Genomic DNA, 15,304 nt, shown 5'->3' on the forward strand with positions numbered 1-15,304 from the left:
GAGTGAAAGCGTTCCACAAGTAGAAAAGCAATATACAAATGTAAGATGTTTTGCTAATGGAAATACTAGTAATAAAAGAGAACAGGGGATAAAAACAAGGGATAAAAATCCATTGTGAGAATGTTATATACTATATTGAGTTTAATACTGAAGTCCCTAAGATATATCCAGGTGGACAGAGTTCTAGACTGTTGTGAATTTTCAGTCCTTATGTGTTTTTAATAATTTTTTTGTCAACTCTTCTGTCAGCTTCAATATTCTCACTGCAGCTCCATTTCTTACTTCTTATTTTCCACTTCCCAATCGCAATAGGTTTAAATGTAGATACAAGATAATGACTTTATTATCTATATGACAGCATCAGGAACTCTCCTAAAGTGTGTTAGAGATAAATGATATGGGTAGATGAGGAGTACTTCTTTTTATTATTTCTTAGATTAATTCCAGAAAAGTAAAGTATAAATAAAACAAACTATCAAAGAGTGATTTAACCCCTACAGGTTCTTACTGAGTTGAAATTAAGTATACATAAGGTTATGAAATTTGTTTTCACAAATATCTGCCATCAATTCTGCCTTGTGATTAGCATTAATACTGAATATTTTTGTGAATAAAAATAACCTTAAGAATGGCTTAGACAACAGCAAAATTAACAGTAATATCAGTTCTAAGAATCCTATTTCCCTGCAACATAAATGGAAAGAGTTACTTAATTTGTTAGTCCCTACTTAAGTTGACATTTCAGGACAATATATAATAATAATGATTCAAAACCTTCTAAATTTAAATAGCATCATGGAGCACATAAAAATGGCTCCAAAAGTACAACTTCTTCAGCAGTAAAGACAATTATTAGATTATTAAAATAATGTATTCTAGGGTTTATTAAAAGGAATAAAGTAGTTTTATCTAAGTATACAGAATATATTCTATTGCTAAATAATTCAATTTTTAAACAGAAAATCAAAAGCCAAATATTTATTCAAAACAGAAAGGCCAAAAGAATGGGAGCATAGCACAAGTGGTAGAAAACTTACCCCACAAATAAACAAAGAAAAAAATCCAAAACCAAAAAACCCCCACCAAGATTCACCAAAGCTGATAAGGTGGTAAAATACTTTGTTACATTAGCATACTCTCAGATACCAAAATGCCCTTTCCTCTTCTTTATCTCTTTTATATCTTCTTCATTCTAAATTTATATTTCAATTCACTTAAAACTGTTTGAAAGACTATAAGATATCGTGCCTTCCTTCAAATTAAAAAGGAGACTTATCTTTCCTCTTGAATTTTTTTTTGGTGGTACCTGGGGTTGAACTTAGGGCCTTGTGCTTGTCAGGAAGACCCTCTACTGCTTACATCACCATGCCCCTAGCCCTTCTTGAAACTTTTGTCCTTTATGAAATTTATTTCTACTATGCTTTCCTTCCCTCGCATACCACTTATCCATCCCACAGTATAGTTTCTATCCTTGTTAAAAATCTAATGGATGATGGTGGCAGATCATGGTAGTATGACTCCAGTAGTATTAGTGAAATGTGTAATTTAAAAGAAGTTTTGAGTGTCTCTGAAGTATTACTATCCTTCAGAACCAATGTTTGCTTTTATATAATTAGGTAAAAATTCATGTGAATTTTCACTAATCTACTTTTAGCACATGCTGAGACCTTTGGCTCCTTCTAAAACATCCCTCAAAAATACTAAGGTTAGTTCCTTTAAAATTCTTTCTTCTTTGAGCAAGGTTCCTAAAATGACCACCCGTTAAATGGTGTCAAAGATGTGAGCTCTAAGTACCTCCAAATCTCTTCAATTTACCAAGTCCCAACCACAGAGATCTGGAAACAGATCATAAGGGAAATAACCAATTGCCTACATCAATCTGGTTTCTGGGAGAAAAATTTAAAACTCGGTTTTCTACCTTAGCATTGCAAATGACAACAAAAACCCACTTGATTTCTTCCCACTGAGCAACCAACAGGTATAAGTGGCACACAGAGAGGTTTCCCCTTTCACAGAGCTTAGAAGATAAAGCAGAGAACAGATCAATTTCATTGTCCTTCTGGACCTCTAAGCAGCCCAAGTAGTTGTATAACATAACGAAAACCATCAAAACCTAAAGAATGGCAGGGAAAAACGGAACACAAAGGCCAATCAACTAATCTCTCATCCATATTAGTAGTACTTACAATAACAAATATTACCTTTTATTCAGTATCAACTATGTAAAAGATACTGCTAGATTCTTTACAAACATAATATAAAAAAATCTTTCCAATTTCAACAGGCCTTCAAAGAAGGTATTATTACTTAGTTATATACTAAAGAATCAAAAGGAGACTCAGAGAACTTCAGTAACATTTCCAAGATGTCAGACAAGCCAGTTAGTGCAAAAAACAGATTTTTTTTTTAACTCTAAAGCTGGGTACTTTCTTCCCTGTCATTTTCCTTGCTATGCCAATTAAAACAGTAAAGCCACCATTCGACTTCACTTTCCTTCTGCAAGCTTTTGATACTAGCATTGATCTGAGTCATATGTTCCAGAGATACAAGCAGTTCAAAATTAATAATAATTGGTAATATTAATCAATTTTTCAAATGGCTATATCCTTTATGTCTTACATTATTACATGCTGACATGTTTCAGAATTACCATTATTAGACATATTTCTCTTTATTTTTAAAATTTTATTTTACTTTTGTATTAGCATACATTAAAAATATGGGATTCACTGTGATAATTCTGTATATATGTACAGTGTACTTTGAATAAGTTCACCCTCTCTATTATATTCCCATTCCTCTCTCCCTCCTTTCCTCTTTTTATCAAACATTGTTTGGTGGGTTTCATTATGTTGTCTTTGTGTGTGTGTGTGTGTGTGTGTGTGTGTATGTAGTGTGTTCTGGTCATCTTCACCACTGCATAGTGTTTCCTTTCCCCCTCTACCTGTCAAGTTTCAGATATATTTTTCCTTTTATATACATTCATCCAGGCAAAAATCCACTAGGTTCATCAAACTGCTTGGTTTTGTAAATGGCATATTCATTTACATGGTTAAAGTCTTAAGAATAAGCTTTCTTTATTCAAAGACTGAAAATTACCAAGAATTTTTATGTTTTAATAAACTCAATTTTCTGTAAGAACCTAATACTTCAAAAGCATAATCTAATGCCAACATATAAAATATCTTATCTTTTTCAGTAAGGCACTGATCTGTGTTTGAATAGTTGATCAATAAATCAAGCTATTAGAACTTTAAAAACAAAAAAACCCATAAATTTGGTATAATGTATCTTTAAAATGCCAAAAGTTACAATTCATGAATATAGATCCTCACACTGAAATAGACTTTAAAATGGGCTGAAATTACCTGATTTCATGTATATGAAAGAGTCTGAATCATTCATGTATGATAGGTAAATGTATCTGTAGTTAAAATTATATTGTTTTAAATTACAACCTCATTTTATGTTTCTAAGTTTCATAGAGTTTTATGTACTATAAAATCATCTACATTAACCTTTGACAGGTTTATTCTGTTAAAGGAGATTTGTACCTGAGCAATCTACTTAGAATAAAAAACCATAGGTGTCACTGTTTTTATCATATCTTCCTTTTTCCATTTTTTTGGCAATTAAATTCTACAAATACCACTTACCATTTGTGATTTAAAATGTCTTAAAGCAATTATACCAACGAAGCCAATTTAATTTTTGATAATACTTAACATTTACTTCAATCTTCTTCACAAATAGAGAATAAATTCTCAAGTAAATTCCCTTCTAACCATATGTAAAATAGACCTAACTATGCCTCACATGTAAGACTTTGATTGTTTTTTATTTTTTAGCTAGAAGAGACCAGGATCCAGGAAACTTTTCCTATAGAGGGTTAGAGAGTAAGTATTTTAAGTCAGGAGAGCCACAGGGTCTTTGATGAAGCTATTTGTTGTGGTTCGAGCACAAAAGCAGCCACAGATAATATACAAGGAGTGTGGCTAGATGAGTTGGCACCCCCACTGGATTTGGCTCACAGCAGTAGTGTGTTGATCATTGAGCTAAATCCTAGGGAAAATATGAAAAACTGGGTCACTACAATCACCCAGGATATCTTACCATTTAGCCTGCCAGAAGAAACCATTTATAGCCATGCTGAGTTTAGACTGCTTTAGTACTGAAAAGAGCATTAATCTTCACCCAGAGAGGGCTAAATATCATAGTTCACTGAAATTAGTTTCTACTTTTCCAGAGAAGTTCAAAGGTTTACTGAAATTACTTTCCACTTTCCAGATAGCTATACAAGTTTCCTAAGTAAATTACCAAACAAAGACCCATTCTAAGTGTGGCCAGGCTTTCTACATTATCCACTACCAATCTCTCTTGCCTTCTTTCCCTAACTTACCCCAATTCTACCGGATGCTATACATATGTTTTTTTCTCTGGGAGGTTGAAGTATTACCACCACCTCTCCATATAAAAAGTGAATTTTTTCCCCCTACTCCTGTTACCAGAGTCAGACAATATAGATACTCATCTTCTCAGCCTCCTTTGTGGCTTAGCATGGCCATATAATAAAATGTAGGACAGTTAATATCAATACAAGACTATTAAGTGGGGCATGGGAGATGCTCTGAGGAGGTGTTTATGTTTTTTAAAAAGAAGGAGAATAGTCACAATTGTCAGAACCTCTCCAGTTTCTTCCCACCTGAATGCAAATGTGCCTAGAACTGGAGCAAACATTAATAAAAGCTAGAACAGGAGAGATGCCACCACTTAAAACTTTAAGCCACCAAATCAATGCCAGAGGCCATCTATCTCCAGAATTCTTATTATGTGAGAAAAATAGGCCCTATAAATTGAAATTTTGATGCAATAAAAGCATCCCTAACCTACCAATTTCTTGAAAGTGCTAGGCAAAGTGTGCTATGAATTCTGAGTAAACAGCATTCCTTTAGTGTGGAGAGAAAAGTAGCAGGAAGAACATGGTCTGGCCTGAAGGTTGACATCTAAGGCAATGAAGTCAAAGTGGACAAAGGAAAGAGAAGACCTGAGATGATTTCCAAATGCTACAGATAAGTAAAAAAAAAGAACCCTCTAAAATGATTCCTTTGTAATTGTGGCGTCAAAAAGTCTTATTAATTGTCCACTCAGCAAATCAAATCTGAGAATTCTGATTAACTTCCTATCATGTGCATCTACTATTTGAACACTAGAAGTCCAGAACTCTCTATTTTTGGTAATAGTCCTGTGTTTTTCAAGCTAATTAATTTATCTTTACACTTCCATTTCTGTGGTATTCACAAAGGCATGTCTATTGTCAATTCATAGCCATTTTTGACAATTGCAGAATCCTTGAAATGATTATTACACTCACTTAATAATGATACTGCCAATAAGGACAATGGTTCTTTCAAGCATTCACACACTGGAAGATCCATCACCCTAAGTTTAGGGACAGTCTGTACTCTTCTACATCAATGCCACTGCACAAAACACCCAGTAATAAGTAATTCTACCTGAATTAAAAGAAACTTCAAAAGTATGCTTATTTTAATTCACATATCCCTTTAAGGACAACTTTTAAGCTAAAATATCTGTTTTTACTTTAGTTTCTTACAAACAATGTATATGTATATAAACACACACAACTCTAGTTCTAAACCCTACAGTTTTCTGTCCTATCAGAATAGTTTGGTTTATGCTATAGTGTAAACATTTATCAATTAGAATACCTATACATTACAAAGGAATTTTTATTTTTATGATTTCAGAGTAGAATTCCTTAGGGTTATCAAAGCTTCAGTTAGGAATAATACCAAGTACAAGGTGCTTCATGCTCAACTACAGCAGTGGAATGGAATTTAATAAAGTTTCAACACTACATTTTAATGCCCTAATTTCTTACTGTCTTTTTAGTTGACAGATATGTGCTTTGCAGCATAACAACAGCAGCAGAACAGCTGGATGGCCTTATCACGCACAAAGGAAGCAATAGCACATGCTGTTAAGTGTTGTTCTGACTGCCTAGAAATGGCAGCACATGCAGATTTATTTCATCATAAATTAGAACAATTATTTCTCTGGAGTTTACATTTTCTTCATGGAAGAGTCAAACTTTCTGCACGCTAAAAAGAGGACTTTCAAAAAGGATATCTTCCCTTTCTTTGATGATCAGTTCATTCTGTTCTTCCAACTGCCTGATCTTCTTCTCAAATGATTCTTGCTCAGCTTTCAGTCGTTCTTCTGTAACTTCTTTTTCTTCACTTACTCTGAAAGAAATACAAAAATGAAGAAAATGAAAAGCCCATCAGAATAAAAAATACATGCCTACAATTACAGTTTATTAAGACTAAGTTTCCTGCAAAGGTGTGCTGAATTCTTCAGATATACTCTGTGTTTTTTAATTTAATTTATCATAACAAAATCTTCCTCACCTTTGTAACAAAATATGGATGTGGTTTTTATTTCCAGAATGTTTCCAACATGAGAAACATCTTAAATATAGAAAGTCCCACACAAAACACAGGTGCTGAATTATAATCCAGGGAGGAAAACTGTTCTAATTTTTAAAGTACTGCTTTCATTTTTTACTTATTAAAAGTACCAATTTGTTTTGCTCTAGATTCCTTTCATAGTTTTATTTAAATCTTGCCAATGAAACAAACAATATCTACATCTTAAATATTTTACTAAATATACGTAGGCATTTTTACGTTTTGCCTGATAGATAACCTACATTCCTCAGTAGCATATAAACAGTTGAACCTGAATAAAAAGATGACATTCACATGAAGGAAGGTATAAACTACCTTCCTTCAAAAAGGCTTTATACTTTAAAACACATACCAAAAATATCAGTATCAATAATGTCTAACTCTGAATTCCAACTTCCTCACACCAATAAAGGATGTTTTCTGTCTAGGCCACATAGGGAAAAAACGATTTTTTTTAAAAAAAGTTAAACAACAAGACCAATACTAAAATTTACAACTCAACAAAGTATATATTAGAACAACTCTAATTTTCATGCTTCTCTGTACACAGAGATGTTAAGCTTGAATTTCTCTGTTGCTGGCATTTATTTCTTCAAAGAGAAGATACATATTTATCTGACAAGATCATGCAGGGCTGGGTATAAGTTAAAGCCACAGGGAATCTAAACCTTTTGTTTAAACTACTAAATGTACTTCTTTGCAGAGCCCCCCCACAAGAACAACGTTCTTGTAACATAGATTCCATAGGCTTTCTTTTTTTTGCTTGCCCTCCACAGAGCTATTGAGCTCAATTAGATAAGTGAAGGAAAATTAGAATTTGGAATATTCAAGAGTTGACTGCATCTTGTTTTTGAAATAATTGGTGTGAAAGAACATAGCACATGGTTCAATAAATAGATCAATTTCTTCTGGCTCATCATGACATTCAAGTCACCTCCCTAACGTGTTATTATTTACCATTTCCATACTACTAGGCCCTTCTTTCTAACAGTATAATCACTAAGACTGATATGTTTATATGAATCCAGACAACTAAACAAATACACACATATGAAGAGGAATTATATTGTAATAAATCCTGTCTTTTTGCTCCGATCTCTTCGAAATGCCTTCCCTTTCCTCATCATTACTTTCAAGTACACTTGCACTAACATCTTTCATAGCAACTTTGACAAATTTTGTGTATCTCTCTGGGCATCCTCTTATTTATAAAGGAAAAGGCTAGACTAGACAATTATAAAAGTCTTTTCCAGCTAGAGTTCTAGAAGCTCCTTCACTATATTATATATATACTGACTGTATGTATATGCTGTTTATAAACACAAAGAAATAAGAAAGTGGTTATCAATCATTTGACCAAGGTACAAAGCATTCAATACTATAAGCAAAATTTATGCCCACAGGATGAGAAAGGAAGAAATATTAAAAAAAGATAAATATGTGAAATTTGGCATAAATGTTAAATAAAGGAGGTGATGAATTTGTAGGATTCTCCATAAGACAAAGGTGAAATAAATGATGCTACCCATTGTAAGGAAAGAACAAACACTGTCAAAGTGGGAAAACATGTAGCAAAATTTCTCTTCACTTAGATTGGTAAAACTATGAAGACATGAATGAAGAAGAAAAATCTCAAAGTTGATAAAGGAACATTTAATTTTCATATGTGTATTCACTTACAAATACCTCCTGAATGCTTACTATGGGAAAAATAATAACAATAACTTTATGCAATACAGAGTAGCAAAAGTGAATTTAAAAAGAGATCTCTGTAGTTTTAATCCCACTCAGAAAAGCCATATAAACGTGAAAAGTGCCTCAAAGATTTGTTTCTTTACCAAGCAATGCTCCAGGGCTATACAAAACAGTAACAAAGTATATTGCCAATGCCGGACATGGTGGTGCACACCTGTAATCCTAGCACTTAGATGGCTGAGACAGGAAGATCCTGAGTTCCAGGCGAGCCTGAGATACACAGTGAGAACTCACTCATAAAACCAAAAGGACAGTGTGGTGGCTCACACCTATAATACCAGTTAATCAAGAGACAGAGATCAGGAGGACTGCAGTTCAAATCCTGCCTGGGGAAAAATTAGTGAGACTCCCTCTCAATAAATAAGCTGGGTGAAGTGTGCACACCTGTTATCCCTGCTATACAGGAGGCTATAGCTGGGAAGATCATAGTTCAAGGTCAACTCTGGGCAAAAACATGAGACCCTACCTGAAAAATAACTAAAGCAATAAAACAAAAGCATGGCTCAAGTGGTAGAGTGCCTGCCTAGCAAGTCAATGAGTTCAAATCCCAGTACTGCCAGGAGAAAGAAAAGTAAAAGAGCAAAGGGGGAAAAAAAAGTACATTGCCAAGTTTACCTTAACATTAATCTAAATTCACAGATTATCTCTCTTGCCTGGCTAACACTTACTTGCTTTGTGGAGGACCTGAACAAGATCCATGAAGACCTATATGGATCTGTGATGGCAAAAATGCTTGTACAGTCAAATTTCATAATGCAAGAGTCTAGGATGAAGTTTTTTTTACAAAGCTTTATGTGCTCTATCCAGATAAAAAAATCACTTGTCTGTGTTACATTTATTGATCACAGTATATAATAGAAGCAAAGACAAAAACCACTTGATCATCTCAACAGATGCAGAAAAAGCCTTCAATATGATTCAATACCATTTCATGATAAAAGCTCTGATGAAATTAGGAATAGAAGGAATGTACCTCAACATTATAAAGGCTATATATGACAATGTTATAGCCAACATCATACTTAATGGGGAAAAACTGAAACCATTTCCCCTAAAGTCAAGAATGAGACAAGGGAGCCCACTCTCCCCATTCCTATTCAACATAGTCCTGGAATTCCTAGCCAGAGCAATAAGGCAAGAAGAAGAAATAAGAGGAATACAAATAGATATGAAGACTAGTGGAACATAATAGAGGACCTTGATATAAATCCACACAGCTACGCCCACCTTATTTTTGACAAAGGCGCCAAAAACATATGATGGAGAAAAGACACCTCTTCAACAAATGTTGCTGGGAAAAGTGGTTATCTGCCTGGAGAAAACTGAAACTAGATCTGTGCCTATCATCCTGTACTAGTATCAACTCAAGGTGGAGTAAGAACTTTAATATCAGATCTGAAACCTTGAAGTAAGCACAGGAAAGAGCAGGGAGTAACAGGCATAGACAAGGACTTCCACAGTAGAACTCACACAGCCCAGCAACTAACAGAAAGGATGGACAAATGGGACTACATGAAATTTAAAAGCTTCTGCACAACAAAAGAAATGGTCTCTAGATTGAAGACACTACCCACAGAATGGAGAAAATCTTTGCTAGCTATGCATTGACAAGGGACTGATAACCAGAATACACAGGGAGCTCAAAAAACTAAACTCCCCCAAAATATGAACCAATGAAGAAGGGGGCAACTGAACAAAACAGAACTTTTTCAAAGGAAGAAGTCCAAATGGCCAAAAGACACTGAAAAAATGCTCACCGTCTCTGGCCATAAAAGAAATGAAAATCAAAATCACACTAAAATTTCACCTCACACCTGTTAGAATTTCTACCATCAAGAACACCACCAACAACAAATGTTGGCAAGGATGCAGGAAAAAGGAACCTCATATACTGCTGGTGGGAATGTAAGCTAGTACAACCACTAGCTTATAACAATATGGAGGATTCTTAAAAAACTAAACATAGATCTGCCATATGATCCAGCAATACCACTCCTAGATATATGTCCGAAAGAATGAGAGTCAGATAATTACAAAGGCACCTGCACACCCATGTTTATTGAAGCACTATTCATAATAGCCAAGCTATGGAAACAGTCAAGATGCCCCACTACTGGATTAAGAAAATGTGGTGTTTATACATGATGGAATTTTATTCGACACAAAGAAGAATGAAATTTTGTCATTCGCAAGTAAATAGATGGAACAAGAGAATATCATCTTAAGTGAAGTTAGCCAGGCTCTGAAGGCCAAAAATCATATGTTCGCCCTCATATGTAGATTATAGAGCTGAAAAAAATGCAGCAGTATTATTGGACACAGTAAGAGGAGAACATGCACAGAAGGAATAGGTAAAGGGAAGGAAACCTAAAACATGAATGTGGTTGATGTGCTCCCTGTTGGGAATGAATACAGTAATCTTAAACTGGCACAGGCCACAATGGGAAGGGGACCAGGAAGTAATGAAGAGGTCTAGTAGAGATGAACCAATGTGGGTTATAATATACACATGCATGGAAGCAATGCTAGGAATCTCTCTGTATAGCTATTTTTATCTCAAACTAGCAAAAACACTATGTTTTTCTTATTATCTTTTATGTCTTCTCTTCTACAAAATCAGAGAATAAAAAGGTGGAACAGGTTCTGCCCAGAAGTGAAGGGGTAGGGAGGAAGGTGGCCCAAATAATGTATATACATGTAAGTAAATGTGAAAACAATTACAAAAAAAAGCATCCATGTAGATAAAAAAAAATCACTTGTCTAAATTTCATTTCTGGAGCCTGGGAGCATCAGCTTTGAGACTGGGAGACTTGAGACACCCACCTGGGTCCCACCAGCAGCACAACAGTGACACCAAAACATGCCTGGGAGCCAGCCCAACCTCTCCACATGGGCCCAGAAGCCTCACCTCTCAGCACTGGCCAGCTCTCCAGTCGCCTTGCCCCTTAGCATAGACTCAGAAGCCTCACCTAGCCAGCCTATACAGCCCAGCCAGCCAGCAGAGTTCACCTAGCCAGAAGTAGGGTGGCAACGCCAGTAACACTAATAGCCAATGTGTGCACCCAGGAATCTAAAGGTGCCAGCTCTGGCATCCTGCAGCCCATGCCTTAGGCCATACTGCTGTTTCCTATTGCTGCCATGCATCTGCAGCCCTCTTTTTCTTCCCTCTCTGTCCTGCTTCCTTGCCTGCCTACCTGCTATGCCTCTGTTTGGCCTGGGCACCTGGTCCCAACTCTCTCCAATGCTCTTCTTGTCCCCATATCCTGCAGGGGTCACAGAAGTGCTCACCCTGAGGTCACATTCCCCTGTATTTGCCAGATTCTAAAGATAGTTTCTAAGTCTCCTTTCTTTAGGGACACTAACAAGGACTTTCTGCCTAGCAAATGTGAGCCCATGAGTTCAAAACCCACCTTAGTTTGCTTTGATTATTTGGTCTTTTCATTAGGGTGACTAACTTGTATGGGCGGTAACACCTGTCTCTTATGGGAAAGTATCTTTTAGTCCTATAACAGGTTGCTATTTTGAGCCTGTGTTCTGCATATAACATGTTTCTGTGTTCCATTTGAGAGACCCCTTTGGAGAGACCAGGTGATCACAGAAAATGCTGCCACCATGATGAAGCCACCATGTGTCCAGTGCCATCTTGCTACTCCACAGGATTAGGACACTCGTGGGTGATGCCATTTTGCCATCCTCTAGGAAAATTATAACCAACTTGTGGTTAAAATTCTCTAGATTAATATAGTTTTTATACATGCTGATTTTACTATGTTAATCTGTTAAGGATTGGACAAAGAATAAGAGTATTTGTGTTAAAGATCTGTTAGAAACTACTTAAGAATCTAGCTGACTAACCTACTAAACACAATGACAAAGAAATAATTTACTTAAGAGTGCACTCTGAATTAATGTGATTGTTTTGTGTGTCATTGTGTTCTTTCTGTGTATGTCTTAGTCTGTCTCCTATTTATGAACATGTGGCCTCTAAATATTTGAGCTCACATATGCTTGCTTTGACATTTTTTGGCATGCATAGGTCAAAACATCTGTATGTGTGTAGATGTCTGTAGGATAGTTCTTAAGCTACTTTTATGAAGTTTATGTGCACAACTGTCTCAAAAGTTATCTAAAGTTCTAAACTCAACCAGGCCTAACTATCCTCTGCTTTAGGACTTAAAAAGAATTTTTAGACAATAATCATTTCATTATATTGTAAGTATAATTTACATTTAACTCTTTTATAATTAGTGCTATTAACCCATGTGTTCTTATAAATTACTATTATAAAAAACATAATTTAATTTTCTTCCTAAGTCTTTTAGGGTATAAGGTTACTAAAGAGTTTTATTAAAAATGGTGTTACTTAAAATCAAGTTTTTACAAAGATTGTTTAAAGATACAAATTAAGGTCTTAAAGCTTATAAGTTTATATATGAGTGATTGGGTTAGCTATAATTTAAAGTTTGACTACAGTGTTTTCTGAGGTCAAAATTTAAGGTACTAATATATATTTAAAAAATGGGTTTCTGTTTTATCAAAATAACTGTCAGGATCTTTTGTGCTATAGGCTGATTCAAAATTTTACCAAAACCAAACAAAAAAAGTTCACCCTCCAGATGGGATGATAAAATCTTAAGCTCTTATTGGGGTCTATTAAGAGGTTATTAATCTTAGAATACTAAATTATGTGTGTCATATCTCAATGACTGAGCCTGTTATTCTTGGTCTCTAGGGGCCCATGCAGGACAACAACAACCCTGCTGTGTGTCCCAAGTCATTCTGTCATTCTGTTACTTAACATAAGCTGTATAAGATGGGATTTCTTCCAAACTATGACTCTCAGTCATTGGGTTTCCTAATTTTATACTTATTCCCTTATCTGTTTCTGTATCTAATCATTTGAGACATTATTGTTATTGGTTTATTAAATATCTTTTAAAAAGTGCATGTTCCCTCATTCTTCTTAGTTTATAACATGGCCTGATGGGTGCATGTTGCTGGCTCTTCCTTCATAGCAAAAATCCTGAGCTTTCTGCCACATCTTCTCACTGCAGCAACCAAAGGACACAGGTCTTAGGGAAAACTGACCACAGACTATGGGTTTTTATCAGCCAAGCTTCCCTAGTATGATTTGGATTTCGTAGTTAATTCTGTACTGGTTACAAAAGTTCATATTAAGATGTTTCCTTTTAACACTCAACAGATTGTCTTCCTTTATGTTGTTATGTTTTCATTTTAACGTTGTTATTAGCTTCAGCCTCTTTGCCCAGTGTATAATAGTTCTGATGCTCTAATAGTTGGGCTGGCATTCAGGATCACCATCCCATTTAGGAACCCTCATGAAGGATTGTAAGAGACTGGCTCTTTGGAGAATGATAGGAAGTAGTTGGGGTACCCTGTAGCTTGTTCACCTAGAGACATCTGCAGGAGGCCTTTTCAGACAAGAGGATCTGCAACTGAGACTTCCAAGATATAAGAGGAATGCTTTGAGGACCTCGGAATCAGTCTCGCTTCCTCTCAAAGGGCAGTCTTCCTCTTTCCCTTTCCATCTCTCGCTCCACCAACCAGCATAGGGAATTCCATTCAGGAGCCTCATGCAAGGGTGAAAGGGTGAAAAGATCTTCCCTCTTCCCTTTCCCTCTCTCTCTCTTTCTACCAGCCAGCATAGGGAAAGCCAACATATTCACTTGGCTATATCCTTAAATACTGGGAGTGCTTTGATCCTGACAACCAAAAAAAATGACAAGCTCTACTATTCTCTGCATCCTGTTTAAATCAGTCTCTTGCCAGATGCAAAAACCCTAAGGCATTTTTTCTGGTAAAACTGAGAAAACTAAACTTAAACTAAGTAAAAATTCTTTTAAGTGGTTCTAATGCTGCTAGTGCCTTGTATATGTATCTACATGTTATAAAATCATTTACAGAATTAAAAATGCATGCATGTAAGCAGCTAAAAAAATTTTCATTTCTGGAACACACTTGAAACATTTGTTGCTGCACTATTAAGCAGTACTTTAAAAGCTCTTTTTTTTATGCTGGTATGAATAAACTATCCTTTAATAACTATTATGCTTTGGAAGGCTATAAAATTAACAAGCAGTGTTAACAAAGGGTAACACTTTTTTCTATAGGCCTATCTAAAGATATGCATGGCTTCCTTGTTAACATAATATAAGTATGTATACTAATTAAGACTTTACATGTAGAGGGACCCATTAATAAAGTATCTAATACCTAAAGAATTCATACACTTAGAGTTCAGTGTTGGAATTGAAAATTATGCCAAAAGTACTAAACTCCTCTTGATGCCTTATATAGCTTACATTAAAAATTCCTGCACATTTTATATTTTTCTCCATAAAATAAATTTGTTTTAACATAAAGTTTTCCCACACTCATTTATTCTAAACTTTTTTTTTTTAGAAAAACTAATGTTTTAGAAAGAGATTTGCATATCTCTGATACTCTTCAAGATACTCTGGTAGGCACTTTTACACTAATGTGAAAGACAAGGTCAAGTCAGCAAACCTTCTATCCCAGAGAACTATAGCATATCTAATGATCAATCACATGAAGTTTCTTCCCATATTTAATATTTCCCAGTTGGGAGCTGGGTCTGCTGGTTGCATTTTGTAAGTTATAAATATCAACTTGTTGGTAAAGTTGGAGAAGGAACAGATTTTATAATATACCTAGCAAAGAAAAAAGGATATAATGCTTTTAAACAAATAATTACATGGTGGAAAAAGAGGGATTTATCATTAAAAACTATTTCATGGAAGCAACTCTAGGAATCTCTCTGTAAAGCTTTCTCAATCCCAAACAGACATATCCCAAATGATATGTCTTTCTTATTATCTCTTATGTTTCCTCTTTCACAAAATCAGAGAAGAGGGTGGAACAGGTTCTGCCTGGAAGTGGGGGTGGGGTGGAGGGTGAGGTGGCACAAACAATGAATACACATGTAAATAAATGTAAAAACAATAAAATAAAAGGAGAAAAAAATTTTCAAAAAATCATCTTAACTCCTTCTTGACTAATCTTAACATTTGGCAGTT

General features: G+C 35.2%; 1 protein-coding gene across 7 annotated transcripts in view; it reads right to left on the reverse strand.

The window, feature by feature from the left end:
• Kiaa1328 (KIAA1328 ortholog) overlaps positions 1-15,304 on the reverse strand; it is a 291,633-nt gene that overhangs the window by 237,578 nt on the left and 38,751 nt on the right. For all 7 annotated transcript variants that reach the window (XR_012447056.1, XM_074069919.1, XM_074069918.1 and 4 more), the window contains one exon: positions 6,151-6,266. Coding sequence is in view for 6 of the 7 variants with exons in the window: in XM_074069919.1 (XP_073926020.1) it covers positions 6,151-6,266 (116 nt within the window). In the remaining variant the exon portion in view is untranslated. The remainder of the gene's footprint in view (positions 1-6,150; positions 6,267-15,304) is intronic.

The sequence above is a fragment of the Castor canadensis genome, chromosome 4 (genome assembly GCF_047511655.1).
Source record: "Castor canadensis chromosome 4, mCasCan1.hap1v2, whole genome shotgun sequence".
Lineage (NCBI taxonomy): Eukaryota > Metazoa > Chordata > Mammalia > Rodentia > Castoridae > Castor > Castor canadensis.